Below are 17,362 nucleotides of genomic sequence, written 5' to 3'. Positions count from 1 at the left end.
TATTCCCGTGTACTATCTGTTTGAATGTCAACTGCTTGTCTTTTTGGTAAGCAATTTAGCAATGTGTATATTAATAATTTTAAATATTCGTAATTCTCTAAACTATCAATAACACTTTTCAATCTATTCAAAAGAAAATATCAGAAATAGATACACATGAACATATAAACATGCAAAGAAGTTCACTGAAGCATCATTTACAACGGTTCAGACACAAACTTTATAATATGAAGTACTCAGTTTATGAAGTTATTTTTGTTTTGTTTTTTGAGACAAGGTCTTGCTATGCAGTTCAGGCTAGCCTCCAATTCATAATCCTCCTGCCTTAGCCTCTCAACTGCTGGGATCACAGGCATGCACCACCACCGCACCCAACATTAAAGATTTTAATGAAACAAAATACTTAAGGGGAAAAGAAATGTCTATGTCTTGTGCCATAATTTCCTACTAGTACATGAACTGGGTCCTTTATTTAGATATACAATGAAAGCATTCCTAATAATACCAAGACCATAGCTCTGTTCGGAAATACAGGGGAAAAATGAGTTCTCTTTCTTGCTTCACCTCTGAATATATTAAAGAATTATTACTTCAGAATCAGAAGCCAGACACTCCTGTTTATTTCTAAAAGCAATAATTAAGAACTTCTTTTAATGCTGGCTGTGACAGAACTAGTAAAATGGCTATGTACTTCATCTGGCCTCAACCCAATCATGTTCATATTAATAGTACTTTCCAAAGAAAAAGAAAGACCCTCTGTGCTATGTATTTTTTTGAAAAGTTCTGTGTCGGGCTGGGATGTAGCTCAGCAGGAACCGTGCCTGCCTGGCAAGCTTAAGGTCCTGAGTTCGATTCCCAGTACCAGGAAAAAAAAAAACCCATATATAAAAAGTTCTGTGTCAACGGGAGAACTGATAAATTATGATATTATACAATGAAATACTATTCAGCAGTAAAGAGGAATTTGCTGAAAAGAGCCTATTACATTGCATACTGCATGGTTCCATGTGTATAAAGTTCTAAAAATTAAGACAAAACTAATTTATAATGGAAAAAATTCCAGAACAGTAGTTGTCTCTGGGAATTCATAAAGGGGACGAATGGAGAAGCAACATGAAAGAACTTGCTGGAATGATGGTAATATTCTTAAGAAGGGTTTGGATTGCAAAGACTATTTCTCAAATCTCACTAAGATTTTTGTGTTTCACTGTATATAAATTCTGCCTCAAAAGTAAAAAGTAGTATTGAATGCTAATTAATAATACCCACTATGTAGTATTTAGGGAAAGGTGTACTGATGTTTGCCATTTACTTCAAAATTTATCAAATAATGCCAGGTGTGGTGGCACATGCCTGTAATCCCAGGACTCAGGAGGCTGAGGCATGAGGATTGTATGAGGCCAGCCTGGGCTACAGAGTGAGTTCAAGACCAGCCTAAACTTCACAGCAAAAACATCTCAAAACAAAAAACTCTCAAAAAAAAAAATGGTGACAAAATATATCAAGATAGGGGGCCAGGGATTTAGCTCAGTGGTTCCGCCGCCTACCTCGCAAGCAGAAAGACCCAAGTTCGATCCCTGGTACCAAAAAAAAAAAGAAAAGAAAAGAAAAGAAAAGAAAATCAAGATAAGACTGCTTGCTGAAAAGAGGAATAAAGATAGACATGTAATACAGCCAAGTATAGTGAAGTATTGATAATAGAATTTAAGCAATGAGTATGGAAATGTTTATTATGAAATTGAAATCTTGCATAATAAAATGTCAAGGAAAGTGTTATATGAATTAAACTAAGTTCCAAACATCTAGTAAAAATTTAAAATAGACATTGTTAACTGTTTTTAATCCCTGGGGCTGACAGACATGATTCTTAACTTTTTTAAGGCCTGGGCTCAAAATTTTCACTTTTCTATGTTCAATAGAGAAAATTCTGAAAATGCTAAGTAGCTAATACATGTTGAATGCTTACGTACGATGTAGCAAGCACTGTTCTAAGTTCTTCACATGGAGCACCTTTTCTAAACCTCCCATCTCTGCAACATAGGTACTACCATTAAGCTCCATTTTGCAGGTAAAGGAACAAAGCACATATAGATAATCTTGCCCAAAAGCACAAAGCTTGTAAATGGCAGAGCCTGGATTCAGTGTGCTTCTCTAGTTTCTATATAACATGTTACTTCTTTAAAAAAAAAATCACCAATATACTCAAAAGAAAAAAACTCATTAAGCCAGGTATGGTGGCGCACACCTATAATCCCAGCACTTGAGAGGCTAAGGCTCCAGGAGGATTGCTGCAGGTTCAAGGCCAGCCTGGGCTACCATAGTGAGTTCAAGGTCATCCTGAACTATACAGCAAGACCCTACACCTCAAAAGAAGATAAATACTAGCCAGACATGGTGGGGCATGCCTGTAATTCCAACATTCTGGGAGACTGAGACAGGAGGATTTCAGGTTTGAGCCCAGCCTAGGCAACTTAGCAAGACCTTTTCTCAAAATAAAAAGTTTTGGGGTTGCAGATTAGCTCAGTGTGAAGGCCCTGGGTTCAGTCTCCAATGGGAGAGTGGGGGGAAGATAAACACTATTTCATTGTATGGATGAACCTTCATTTACCTCAATATTACCCCTCTAATTCCAAACCATTTTCAGGCAATTAAGTTTTTGGGTTTTTTATGCTATAATGAAGAAGTGGCAGTATAAGGGTCAAAGGTCTGTTGTTGGTTTTTTTTCTGTTATTTTTTAATATTCTGAAAACTCCGAGGAAGGGTTGTACCAATTTACTTACCAGTGTATGAGAGGACAAGTGCCTCAATGTTCCCTCATTGATAAATTAAAAATCTTTATTTTATAGGCAAACAATGGATATCCCTCAATATTATTTTAATTGGCATTTCTACTAGAGAAGCTGAAACTTTTTCTTGTTAATCACTTCTAATTCAGTGAGTTGTCTGGTCATTTCCTTGTTTACTTTCCTATGAGGGGATTTAAAATTTTATGTTCTTCAGGCCATTAATATTTTGACTTATGAAACAAAAGATTCTTTCCCTGTTGTTTGCCTTTTAATTTTCTTGAATTTATTCAGCTATTCATTCTTTACGTAACAAAACCTAGTGATTACTTCATTACAAATCAGTTCTCCTCCCATTAATAAAGCATACAACCAACTGACCTATTTTATGCTACTCTTAATTTATGGTTTCATTTTATAGCAGCTACATTCTAATATATAATTTTGTTCATAGAAAGTTTACTTACTATTCTAAATCAGTTCCCAGTTTCACAGCTATGTCTTCATATTCTTGTCTATTTTTTGCAATAAGCTCAAGACAACCTAAGCAAGTGAGTTGAGAAGCTGCAACTCGAGAAGCAAGGGTCTCTCCTGTAATATAAAAGATAACAAATGCACATTTGAGAATATAAATAACACATGGTTTTCAATGTTATGTTAAGCATCCATATAACACAGACAAGAATAAGTGTTCAGATTTGAGTCTCAGTTTCTATCATCTGAAGTATATATAATTTCAGCTTGAAGTACCCCCTCAAAAGGAGATTTTTTTTTTTTTAAAGAACAAGAAAGGGACCAGTGATTTATCACCAATTTACCTGGCATAGTCACCATCGGTGTCCCTGCCCAGAGGACATCCATCCCTGTAGTGTGCCCATTACAGAGCGGAGTGTCCAAGCAGACATCAGCCAGCTGGCCTCTCCTGACATGCTCCTCTTTAGGAGCAACAGGCGAAAAAATGATACGGTTCTGAGGCAGGCCCATGTTTTGTGCATACTGTTGAATATTGGGCTCTCCCACAGCTGGAAAACGCAACAGCCAGAGCACACTATTGGGAACACGTTTCAGAATCTAAAGAAAAAATATGAATAATTATTAATAGCACATCTGCCCTTCTCAATAAAGGTTCCTGTAGGTCTCTTCTGCACTCTATTCTTTCTACCCAGAAAGAAGCCTACAGTGAACCTAAGTTCTTCCTTCACACAGATGAATTATTACTTAATTATTCCTCTTCTGCTCAACTGTCCCTAGAGAGTATCAAGAGAGAAAAAAATGTTGGAAGACATAAGATAAGCTCTTAATTGGCACAATGTGAGGCAGCTATATATTATGGGAATTGATATAGTCAGTGCATACTGGTGAACAGACAATTTTCCACTTCAATTTTATGGGCTTGCTTTTTTGAGACAGGGTCTCAGTATGCTGCCTGGGCTGGCCTTGAACATCAAGGCTCTAGTGAGCCTCCTGTCTCAACCTCCCAAGTAGCTGGAACTATAGGTATCTTCCATTACACCTGGTATTTCAAATTTTAAATACCATGTCACAACAAAGAAACTTAACTCATATTCACCTTATTTGCCTAATCTAGATCAGAAATAAGCAGACTTCTGCAAAGGGTCAGATGGCAAGTATTTTTGGTTTTGTGGCTAAGGGACTATAACTGGTCAATTCTTTTGTAGCTTAAAGGCAGCCATCAGAAATATGTAAACAAGTAGATATGACTGTGTCTCGATAGAATTTAATGTTTTTTTGGTACCAGGGATCAAACTCAGGATCTTGCGCTTGCGAGGCAGGTGGCAGCACCACTGAGCTAAATCCCTAAAAATTGTATTTATAACAATACGCAGTGGGCTAGATTTGGCCCATAGGCCAGTTTGCCAACTCCTGAATCAGATCTACATCTATTCAATGTACCATAAAAATTCACAATCCCTTCTCTGAATGCCATGAGAATATATGAATTTCCAAACTCAGAATATTTCATATTTTTAAAGAGTACAATGCACATATATTAATACCCCTGGCAGAAACTCTGTAAACAAACATTAGTATCCTTGCATCAAGATGCAGGAATATTCACAATAAATGAAATAAATAAAATATAAATTGCCTAATGTCAGTTCAGGTAGTTTTGCTGCCAAATAAATTTGCCACAAACTTAGGAAACAGATTTTAGTCTTCAGTTTTTTTGAGATGAGATCTTACTATGCTGCCTACGCTGGTTTCAAAGTCCCAGGCTTACAATCCTGCCTCAGTCTCCCAAGTAACTGGGACTACATTATGTACACCACCATGTCCAGCTCATTTTTAGATTTGAGAGGGATGGAGGAGGGAGGAGAGGGGAGGGAAAGAAAAGTGAAAAGAATTAAGATGTTTTATGTACATATATCAACTCCTCATGATGAATGTAATCAGTATGGACTGCAAACATACACTGATAAAAAAATTTTAAGTTAAAAAATAATTTTGAACACTGGGAAATGAGGATATTAAGGAATAGGAGACCTGCTCTCATCTGCTTCCTCTTTTCTGCCCTAAAACAAACAAACAAACAAACAAAATAGGTATCAGGGAGCTGGGCATGGTGGCACATGCCTATAATCCCAGCACTCCACGAAGGCTGAGGCAGGAGGATCACCAGAAGTTGGAGGCCAGCAGCCTGGACTACATAGTAAGTTCAAGGCTGGCCTGAACTACATAAGAAGAACCCTGTCTTTAAAAATAGGTGGTGTGGTGGGGGACATCAATCAAAGAGTTATCTCTAAATTACCTAAAGGTAAAAAATATGCCATTTTGGGCCAGGGATTTAGCTCAGTGGTTTCGCCGCCTGCTGCGCAAGCGCAAGGACCCGAGTTCGATCCCTGGTAACAACAACAAAAAAAAATATATGCCATTTTAGTTCTATAGTTCTAAGAGCTAGTTATGGATATCCAATATCCTGCTTATGCAAACTGCTCTGATAAGTAACTGAGAAATAATAGTATAAACTGACTCCTTGGTTTTAACTCTACAATACTGAATGTTAAACATGGGAGGATGTATAGGACTGCTTTTGCTATTAGTTTAGACCAGGGGTTACAAACTACAGCCTAAGATAAATCTCACATGCTGCCACTTATTGTAAATAAAATGTTACTGGAACACAGCCACAGTCATTTGTTTACATAATGTATAGGGTGTTTTGTGCTACAATGGCAGAGTTGAGTAAATGTGAAAAAGAATATGGCCCACAAAACCAAAAGTATCTACCATCTGGTCCTTTAAGAACAAGTTTGCTGTAGGGCGTGGTGGCGAAAGCCTGTAATCCCAGCACTGGGGAGGCTGAGGCAGGAGGATCACCACAAGTTCAAAACCAGCCTGGACTACACAGCAAGATCCTGTCTCAAAAAAAACCACAAAACACCAGGGATTTAGCTCAGTGGTTTCGCTGCCTGCTGAGCAAGCGCAAGGACCTGAGTTCGATCCCCAGTACCAAAAAAAATCCAAAAAATAAAACAAAACAAAATACATAGACAGACAGATAGAATGAACAAGTTTTCTGACCTCTGGCTGAGAAAGAACACATTCATTGTGTAAATAAAAGTTTCATACTGTGAAATTTAGACATTGGAAGGAGATGGCTGAAGGCATAGCTCAATGACAGCACTTGTCTAGCATGAGCAAAGCCTTGGGTTTCACCCCCAACACCAAAAAGGAAAAAAGACACTGGAAGAAAAAAATAAAAAATGACTGAAAAGTCTATAATCCTTTTGTAGATTAAAAATGAACTGCCGGGGGTTTAGTTCAATGGTTCTGGCACCTGCCTCGCAAGCCCAAGGTCCCAAGTTCGATCCCCAGTACAAAAAAAAAAGAACCAAAAAAGGTACAACCCCCCAAAGAAAAGAACACAACAGCTCCTAAAAGGATTAAAAAGGGACAGCCTCAGTAAAACAGCCTATACACAAAATCTTCACTAGTCTCTAGATGTTAACATTGAATCTACATATACTCACATTTGCCCACATCTGCAAAGTAGACGGGTCAATTTTATACAACTGATTAAAGTTACAGTACACAATGGCATCTTCTGGTAAACCATACTGAGAACGGGTGGTTACAATAATGGTACGAGGAACCTCCTCTCCAGTGGCAGCCTTGTTGTTGATCTAGAACAAGGAATAGAGTATGATGATTGTCATTTAAAGTTAAGATTCTCTGGTATTTCTTTCTTGCAATGGTTGAGTTCAAACCAACCCAGGGCCTCATGCATGGTAGGCAAGCACTCTTCCATTGAGATATAGCCTCAGCCCAGTCCAGCCCAGTATTTTTAATCATTATAGAATTCATAAGATGCAAAATAATATAACCATTGAAAATCATGCCCCTGAACTATAATGAGAAAATATTTGCGATACCATAAATGAAAGAAAATAGTTCTAGCTTTTTTGGGGGCAGTACTAGGAATTGAACCCAGCACCTTTGCATTCCTAGCCCTTTAAAAATTTTTTTATTTTCACACAGGGTCCCGCTAAGTCGCTAAGCTGCTGGGCTGCTGTCCCTGTATAAGCTTCCCAGAGTGCTGGCTTTACATGTGTGCACCACCACTCTCAGCTATAGCCATTATTAATTTTGTTTTGTTTTTGTTTTTTTGTTGTTGGTAGTGGTTTTTTTGGGTACTGGGGATCGAACTTGGGACCTTGTGCTTGCGAGGCTGGCAGCGGAGCCACTGAGCTAAATTCCCCGGCCCTTGTTTTTGTATGTATGTACGCTATGTAGCCCAGGCTAGCCTTGAACTCACGGTGATCCTCCTGCATCAGCCTCCCAAGTGCTGGAATTACAGGCATGTACCACCATGCCTGGCTCCCTGTATATTAATTGGCAAAGGATCACACATGAAACTTATTGCTCTAGTCAACAAGTTCTCAAAATCCTATCACTAATCCAAAAGCAAGCTTTTACTATTTTCTTCATAAATGGAATGCTCTTTTCTAAATCATGCCCATCCTTCAAGGCTAAACTGCAATTACTCCTCCAAATGGTCTCTTCTCTGAAGACTCTTTTCACACTGACCGTAACCATTTCTGAGTTTCTACACACATAATTATAGTCTTAACTTGCAAATCCCACATATCTGAGTACTGCCTTACATTGTTGGGTGAGTATGGACATTTCAAAAAAATTTAACTCCTATGAGGAATGGGATTCTTGCCTGTTGACAGAGCTAGACAGTCACTTATTCAAGTATTCAACATATATTAAGTACATGTTACATTATTGTGGTTAAAACATGAGCCGTGAAGGAATTCCATTCACTTAAGGATACACAGGGAATTATACTGCATTGTGCTAAATACAATGACAGACCCCAAATACTACAGAAGCACAGATGACAAGTATTGATGGGAGTAGGGATGGTGAGGCTTCAGATTAGTACAAGAATGGATTCCGGGAGGAACTGTCTGAATTGAAAGTCTTAAGTAGGATTTAGCTAAGGAGTATGAGTTTACAGAAGCAAGAAACTATATGGTGTCTATAGACAGTCCACCATATGATGAGTAAAGCCACAGACAAGGAAGAACAGGACAGTAACACAGTAAACTCTAAGTAACCTGCTGAATTTAGGGGACTTTTAAAATCAGACAAAAGTGTTTCCACTGAATTCATTTCCTCATCCATAAAATAAGGACAATGGACCAGGCACCGTCCCACGGAGGGCCCAGCACCTCCACCCCGCCCCTGGAACATTCACACAGAGGGCCCAGGGCCCCCACAAAGACCCCAGCACTCTCAGCGCAGAGGGCCGTGCCCTGGGTCAGCTACACACTAACGTGGTATCTGGATCCACACTACAGAGGTGCCTGGAGCCATAAGGGCCATTGTCCTGAGCTCCAGAAGATAGAGCAGAAGTGAACCACAGAGAGAGGGTCTCTCTGAGGCTCCTTGAGGAAAAGTGAAGCCCACTGGAAAAGTGAAAAAATCTATGCAATAAAGGCGCATTGGACCACCATAGTTGGTAAGTTGGTGGGATCAGCACCTCCCATTGGAACCCAGACTCGCTTCAGTGGAAAGGCAACTGAAACCTACAGTAGAGCCTTACAGAGTTCAATCATACAGGAGGTCAGGGAGCTCAACCTGGGCCTTGCAGCCAGAAATCAGTGTACCATGGCTGGCTTGCTGAAGCTAACCGACTTAGATCTGCACACTGCTGCCCACGTAGTCTATTGCAACAGCCATGATCAAAAAAATCTATACCTACGCATATAATAGTTAAGATTCCAGGCTTCTCAACACAAACCCTGAAGTCAAGGACAGCCTGGAGTAAAGTATTACAAGCCCAAAAAGAACACAATCTCCAACCTAGATTGATGTATCCTGTAAAACTATCTTTCAAAATTGATAGGGAAATAAGATACTTCCACAACAAAGAAGACCTGAGAAGCTTCATGAATACTAAACAATTCTAAACAGTATCCTACAAAAAATCAATGAGGGTCATAACTCCATGAGGCCCAACAGTGCGAGGCCATCAGACAAGACAAGAAATTAAAGGAAAAGGGGGGAAAAATTAAAAATAAGAACAGGAAACTATCATCACAAGGATAAGTCAATACATATCAGTTGTAACCATCAATGTCAATGGCTTCAATTCACCAATCAAAAGAAACAGAATGACAGAATGGATTAAGAAGCAAAATCCAACAATATCCTAAATATAAGAAACACAGATGATTAAAAAAGAAATTCATAGACTGAAAGTAAAAGGATGGAAAACAGTTCCCCATGCAACGGGAAACCAGAAAAAAGCAGGGGTAGCAATCTTATTTTCAGACAAAGTAGATTTTAAACCAAAACTAATTAAGAGAGATAAAGAAGGTCACTACATTCTTCTACCGGGAACAATCCAAGAGGAAGAAATAACAATCATAAATATATATGCAACAAATACTAATGCCCCCAACTATACAAAACAAATATTAATGGACATGAAAAACCAAGTAAGCACTAATACAATAGTAGTGGGTGACCTTAATATCCCACTGTTAGCAATTGATCATCTAGACAGAAAATAAACAACAAAACACTAGAACTGAACCAAACTTTTGAACAAATGGACTTAATAGATATCTACAGAGTATTCCACCCCACAAAATCAGAAAGCACATTCTTTACAGCTGCACACAGGTCATTCTCCAAAATAGACCACATGCAAGATCACAGAACATGTTTAGGTAAACACAAAGGAATTGAAGTTATCCCCTGTATATTATCAGACCATAGTGCTATTAAATTGGAGATCAATCACATAAGAAGCCACAAGAACTTCACCAACACATGGAAATTGAGTAACACTCTCTTGAACAACCAATGGGTCAAAGAGGAAATTAAAGAAGAAATCAGACAGTTTCTGCGATTAAATGATAATGTTGCCAGGGATTTATTACCTCAGTGGCACTGCGCCTGCCTTGAAAGTGCAAGGTCCTGAGTTCAATCCCAGGTACCGCAAAAAAAAAAAAAATGATAATGCCAATACAACACACAGGAATCTAAGGGACACAATGAAAGCAGTTCTACAAGGGAAATTCATAGCAAGGAATACTCATACTAGGAAAACAGAATGAGCTCAAATAAACAACCTAATGCTGAACCTCAAGCTCTAGGAAAAGAACAACACAAGCCCAAAGATCATACAAGGGAGGAAATTATAAAGATCAGAGCAGAAATCAAGGCAATGCAGACTAAGAGAACGACACACAAAAAAATCAACAAATCCAAGAGTTGGCTCTTCAAAAGAAAAAATAAAATCGACAAACCCTTGCCCAACCTTATCAAGAAAAGGAAAGAAAAGATTCAAATTCATGCAATTAGGAAAGAAAAGGGTGAAATCACAACAGATCCAGCAGAAATCCAGAGGACCACCAAAACCTACTTCAAGAACCTGTACTCCAATAAAATGGAAAACACAGAAGAAATGGACAGATTCCTAGATACATATAAATTAACAAAGTTGAAACAAGAAGATATAAAAATTCTAAAACCCCAATTTCAATAAGTGAAATTGAAAATGTAATTAAAACTTTACCAACAAAGAAACGCCCAGGACCTCATCTTATTAAAAAGCTTCTATGGGCCGGGGATTTAGCTTAGTGGTTCCGCCACCTGCCTCACAAGGAAAAGGTCCTGAGTTCGATCCCCAGTACCGAAAAAAAAAAAAAGCTTCTGCACTGCAAGAGAAACCAATAACAGAGCTAAGAGATAACCTACACTGTGGGAAAAAAAATTTACCAGCTGTACTTCAAAGACTACTCTCTAGAATATATAAAGAACTTAAAAAAAAAAAATCAGACCACCCAAATTTAAAGACCCAATTCAAAAATGGGCATCTAAAATGAACAGACATTTCTCAGACAAAGAAGTAAAAGCAGCAAATAAACACATGAAAAAATGCTCAACATCACTGGCCATTTGAGAGATGCAGATGAAAACAACACTGAGATTCCACCTCACCCTAGAAAGAATGGCTGCTATCAAGAAATCAATCAATAACAAATGTTGGCGGGGCTGTGGGGAGAAAGGAATCTGTCTGCATTGCTGGTGGGAATGCAGACTGGTGCAACCACTGTGGAAATCAGTATGGAGATACCTCAAAGAACTAGGACTAGGGGTCCCATTTGACCCAGCTATTCCCCTGCTGGGTCTCTTCCCAAAAGAATTAAAAGAATCATACCACAGAGATGTACGTGCACCCATGTTTATAGCGGCACAGTTTGTAATAGCTAAAGCTTGGAAACAGCCCAAGTGCCCATCAACTGGAGACTGGATAAAGAAGATGTGGGATTTTTTTTTTTTGGTACTTGGGATTGAATTCAGGACCTTGCACTTACGAGGCAGGCACCAGAACCACAGAGGTAAATCCCCAGCAAGATGTGTTTTTTTATAAAATGGAATACTACTCAGCCATAAAGAACAAGAAACTAGACATTTATAGCTAAATGGATGCACATTGAGGCCATACTCTTAAGTGAAATAAATAGGGCACAGATGTGTAAATACCGAATAGTTTCTCTGGTGTGAGAAACTGAAAGTGTAAATAAGGATCAAAATGAATAATTGATAATGTGAAATAGGAAGAAAAGGTCCAAAGGGGTAGGGGCTGGGAGGGGTAGGGGAAAGAAAAGAAGGGAAAGGGAAAAATATGAGAAAAGGAAAAAATAGAAAGAAAGTCTTTGTATACAGAGGGGTGGAGGAGTTGAAGGGAGGGCAGGGGAATGTGGAAAAAATAAGAACCATGAGAGATTATGTAAAGGTACAAGTTTCCAATGATAAATGTAAATGTATTGCATACCTAAAATGTACCAATAAAAGAATTTAAGGGAAAAAAAAAAAGCCCAGGTCCTAATGGCTTCACTGCTGAACTCTACAAGAAATTTTGGGAAGACCTAATGCCACTACTTCTCAAACTCTTTAATGAAATTGAAAGGGACACAATACTCCCAAATTCATTCCTGGAAGCAAGCATTATTTTGATTCCAAAAGCAGAGAAAGACCCAACCAAAAAAGAGAACCTACAGGCTAATTTCCCTAATGAACATAGATGCAAAAATCCTCAATAAGATACTGGCAAAATAGAATACAGAAGATCATCAAAAGATCATACACCTTGACCAAGTGGGATTCATCCCAGGGATTCAAGGATGGTTCAACATACACAAATCAATAAATGTAAGACAATATTAACAGAGTCAAGGAAAAAAAATCATATGATCATCTCAATAGATGCAGAAAAAGCATTTGACAAAATCCATGATAAAAACCCTACAGAAGGGCCGGGATTTAGCTCAGTGGTTCTGCCCCTGGCTCGCAAGTGCAAGGACCGGAGTTTGATCCCCAGTACCAATAAAAATAAAATAAAATAAAAACCCTACAGAAAATTGGAGTACATGGTCTTTATCTCAACCTGATAAAAGCCAGCTATGAAAAACCAACAGCCAACATCATACTAAATGGTCAAAACCTAAAACCTTTCACACTAAAATCAGGAACAAGACAAGGATGTCCACTATCACCACTTCTGTTCAATATAGTTCTGGAAACATTAGCCACAGCCATTAGAAAAGAGAAAGAAATAAAGGGAATAAAGATAGAAAAGGAAGAAGTTAAAACTGTCATTATTTGCAGATGACATGATACTCTATATAGAAGACTCCAAAAACTCCGCCAGAAGATTTCTAGACTTAATAACCACATTCAGTAGAGTAGCTGGATACAAGGTCAATATTCAAAAATCAATAGCCTTCTTTTACACAAATAACAGACTTATGAGAGAGAAACTGGGGAAACAATTCTTTTCACAGTAGCATCTAAAACAATGAAATCTAATGATATCAATCTAATGAAGGAAGTAAAAGACCTGTACTCTGAAAACTATACCACTCTGAAAAAAAGAGATTGAAGAGGGTATCAGAAAATGGAAAGACATCCCTTGTTCCTGAGCAGGAAGAACCAATACAGTGAAAATGGCCACACTTCCAATACTGCTATATAGATTCAATGCAATCCCTATTTCACAGAACTAGAGAAAACAATCCAAAAATTCATTTGGAACCAGAAGAGACCTACAATAGCGAAAGCAATTCTAGGCAACAAAGATAAGGTAGGGGGTATCATAATCCCCACCTTGAAACTATACTACAAAGCTACTGTGAAAAAAACACCATGGTACTGGCAAAGAAACAGACCTGAGGATCATTGGAACAGATTAAAAGATGCAGAAACAACTCCAGACACACTAAGCCAACTCATCTTTGACAAAGGAGCCAAACACCCTCACTGGAGGAAAGATAGCCTCTTTAATAAATGGTGATGGAAAAACTGGGTTTCAACTTGCCAAAGATTAAAACTAGACCCATATCTTTCACCATGCACTAAACTAAAGTCAAAATGGATCAAAGATCTAAATTTTAAAACAGAAACACTAAACTTGCTGGAAGATAGGTTAGGTAGAACTCTTGAAGACATTAGAATAGGAAAAGATTTTATGAATAAAAAACCTCAGTAGCACGGGAACTAGCACAAAGCATCAACTGGGATCTCATCTTATTAAAAAGCTTCTGCACTGCAAAAGAAACATCAACAGAGCTAAGAGACAACCTACAATGTGGGAAAAAAAACTTTACCAGCTGTAGCTCAAAGGACTACTCTCTAGAATATATAAAAAACTTTTAAAAAAATCAGACCACCCAAATTTAAAGACCCAATTTAAAAATGGGCATCTGAAATGAAGAGACATTTCTCAGACAAAGAAGTAAAAGCAGAAAATAAACACATGAAAAAAAGTTCAACATCTCTGGTCATTTGAGAGATGCAGATGAAAACAGCAGTGAGATTCCACCTCACCCCAGTAAGAATGGCTGCTAACAAGAAATCAACCAGTAACAAATGCTGGTGGGTTGTGGGGAGAAAGGAACCCTTCTCCATTGCTGGTGGGAATGCAGACTGGTGCAACCACTGTGGAAATCAGTATGGATACCTCAAAGAACTAGGACTAGAGGTCCCATTTGACCCAGCTATTCCCCTGCTGGGTCTCTTTCCAAAAGAATTAAAAGAATCATACCACCCAGATGTATGTGCACCCATGTTTATAGTGGCACAGTTTGTGATAGCTAAAACTTGGAAACAACTGTAGACTGCATAAAGATGTGGTTTTTTCATAAAAAACTCAGTACTACTCAGCCATAAAGAATGAGAAACTAGAGACATTTGTAGCTAAATGGATGCACATTGAGGCCATACTCTTAAGCGAAATAAATAGGACACAGATGTATAAATAGCGAATAGTTCCTCTGGTGTGAGAATCTAAAGTGTAAATAAGGGTCAAAATGTCTAACAGATAATGTGAAATAGGAAGAAAAGGTCTAAAGAGGAAGGGGAAGTGGGAGGAGTAGGGGAAAGGAAAGAAGGGAAAGGAAAAAATATGAGAAAAGGAAAAAATGGAAACAAAGTCTTTGTAAATAGGGAGGGGTGGAGGGGTTGAAGAGAGGGCAGGGGAATGGGGAAAAAATAAGAACCAAGAGAGATTATGTAAAGGTACAAATTCCCAATGATGAATGTCATTGTATTGTATACCTAAAATGTACCAATAAACTTAATGAAAAAAAATTATCATGAAGGTTAAAGGAAATAAATGCATGATTGATAATACATATTATGACCTACTATCCACCTCTCACCTGTGTAGTGGCCAGTCCATTGCTAATACTGAATCCATTAATTGTTATCTGAATCTGTCCTCTGTTAATCATTTCAATAACTGCTTCTGCAATTGTATTCATGGGAATGACAGGCATATTAAGAGCTGTGTTACTACTATCTGCATTGTCTCCTCCATCAGGACATTTCATCTAAAAAAAAAAATGACATAAAATGTATTATTAGGAAAAAGATTCCAAATGCAGTTGACTTGACTTTAATGACAAATACTGGCTAGGTACTGACCTTAACAATTTTCACATCTGGTAGACTATCAAGAAATGCTTTGAGGTCGATGCCATTCAGAACTATCCGATTGTCATAAATGTGCCCATTGGACTTAAAATCAATGACTGCTTTTTTCTAATGGAAAAAAGTTCCAGACATAGTTTTTAGATACAAGAACAATAAGAAGGAAATAAATGAATACTTCTTTGAAATTCCTCCATAGCATCATCTTCTACCTACCTTCAAGTGAGGGAACATATTAGCATGATCACCAATAAAGAAAGTGTGGGGCATATAAGCCAGTTTCTCAGAATACTGCTCAGCAACTTCAGCTGGTGAAGTTTCCTGATCAGTGATGATATAATCCATAAAAAGTGCACCACTAGTCCCAGGGTATCCCAGCCACATTGCCTTAAAAAAAAATCAAAACCTGATCAAGAACCTTCATCAGTATACTTATCAGAAGTTCACCAAATCATACATAATAAATATGTACAGCTTTTGAACATCAATCATCTCAATAAAGTGGTTTTTAAAAAAAAGTTTCAAAATTAATTAAGAATATAAACAAACAAGTAAAGGTAACCTCTTCTTTTGAGGCAGGGTCTAAGTTGCCCAGGCTGGCCTTGAAGTCACCATTTTCCTGCCTCAGCCTCCCAAGTAGCTACCAAAGGATTACAAGTATGCAGCAACATACTCAGTTGGAAGGTTAACTTCTTCAGCCAAAATCAATCAAGGAGTATTTTATTTTTTGTTTTGTTTTTTTTGTTTCCAGGCTGGTCTCAAATTCATGGCAATTCTCCTGCCTCAATCTCTGGAGGGCAGGGATTATAGGCAAGAACTATCCTTTTTAATATTTCAAGTATCAGTTGGCCAGAGGGAAGGGAGAAACACACACTCTTGTTAATCCAATATACAATGTAAGTGACTGTTACTTATTCTTTTACCTGAATAGGAGCTGGCCTGAGAGCGAAGAGCTCATTTCGAGCACCTTTCGTATAACCATTCATATTCACAAGGATATGAATTCCATCCTGATGGATGCGGTCAGCTGCTTTTCCATTACATGGAATCTATGAAAGAGAAAATAAGAACTCATTATTATATCTCAGATTAATTCAGTTGTTTCAATGGCATTAAATAGAATTCAGTTGCCTAGATACCAAAGTGATAAGAACACAAGCCACATTAATACAGGACAAAAATATGGTTAACTGCCATTAAAATGGGATCAAGGCATTACAGAAACAACACAGAGGCAACAGCGTTTCCTTCAAGATTGAATATATGAGTGAGAGGCTCATAAAGGAGTTGGTATTTGAAATGAGCCTTCAAAGATGAACAGGAGTATGACAGAATACAATCTTGGTGGAGAATAATATAAAGAACTAGAATAAAGTGCAAGATAGGTTTTAAAAATGGTGGCATATGTGGCATAAGGTATACATGAAATTGAATGGTAGCTTAAAGTATTGGCCAAGTTGTGGGAAACTGAGAGGCTTTGCTAAAAAGTTTAGACTTTGGTTAGTAAGCAGTGAGTCCCAGAAAGTCCTGGGGAAAGTGGTGTGCTTCTTGGTCACAAAGAGTCCAACTGTACACCAAAAATGGCCATCGTCCACTTTTTGCAGTGCTTGGCACTGAACCCAAGGCCTTCACACTGAGCTTTTTTCACAAGCCCTTTTTTATTTTGAGACAGGGTCTCACTAAGTTGCCCAGGGAGGGTTTGAACTTGCCATCCTCCTGCATTAGCCTCCCAGAATGCAGAAATCACAGATATGAGCTATCATGCCTAGCCCAGGCATATTTTCTTAAGCAACTACTGATGTTAATACATACTATGCAGACTAATCTTGCAATATTTCTGCCAGGACTTCAACGATCCATACACACATACACACACACATGTATACATACATATGGGCATATATCCATGTGTATGGGCATGCATGTGTGTGCATATATAAGATACATGTGTATTATATATATTATATATAAGTACATTATATATATTACATACTATTTTTTATTAGTCACCAAAGTAGCCAATATAATCTACAAAGGAGAGATTGACAATGGTAAAGGCCAGGAGCAAAATATAGCCTCTCAGGGACTTGGAATCAAGATAC

At 38.1% G+C, this 17,362-nt stretch overlaps 1 protein-coding gene across 4 annotated transcripts in view; it reads right to left on the bottom strand.

Moving 5' to 3' along the window:
* Positions 1 to 17,362, bottom strand: part of Ogt (O-linked N-acetylglucosamine (GlcNAc) transferase) — a 49,291-nt gene that overhangs the window by 2,719 nt on the left and 29,210 nt on the right. For 3 of the 4 annotated variants that reach the window (XR_015451043.1, XM_087210532.1, XM_087210533.1), the window contains 7 exons: positions 16,184 to 16,309; positions 15,477 to 15,647; positions 15,255 to 15,371; positions 14,990 to 15,160; positions 6,776 to 6,928; positions 3,602 to 3,854; positions 3,251 to 3,374 (listed from right to left, as the gene is read on the bottom strand). Coding sequence is in view for 3 of the 4 variants with exons in the window: in XM_087210532.1 (XP_087066658.1) it covers positions 3,251 to 3,374; positions 3,602 to 3,854; positions 6,776 to 6,928; positions 14,990 to 15,160; positions 15,255 to 15,371; positions 15,477 to 15,647; positions 16,184 to 16,309 (1,115 nt within the window). In the remaining variant the exon portion in view is untranslated. Of the gene's footprint in view, positions 1 to 1,558; positions 1,578 to 3,250; positions 3,375 to 3,601; positions 3,855 to 6,775; positions 6,929 to 14,989; positions 15,161 to 15,254; positions 15,372 to 15,476; positions 15,648 to 16,183; positions 16,310 to 17,362 lie in introns of those variants that run through there. The other variant, XM_087210534.1, reaches the window with a different exon arrangement.

The sequence above is a fragment of the Heterocephalus glaber genome, unplaced genomic scaffold, assembly GCF_053883595.1.
Source record: "Heterocephalus glaber isolate CG9 unplaced genomic scaffold, H.glaber_assembly_v1.0 deba00001145, whole genome shotgun sequence".
Lineage (NCBI taxonomy): Eukaryota > Metazoa > Chordata > Mammalia > Rodentia > Bathyergidae > Heterocephalus > Heterocephalus glaber.
Note: the sequence above shows the minus strand (reverse complement) of the source record. Positions and strands in the feature narration are given on the sequence as shown.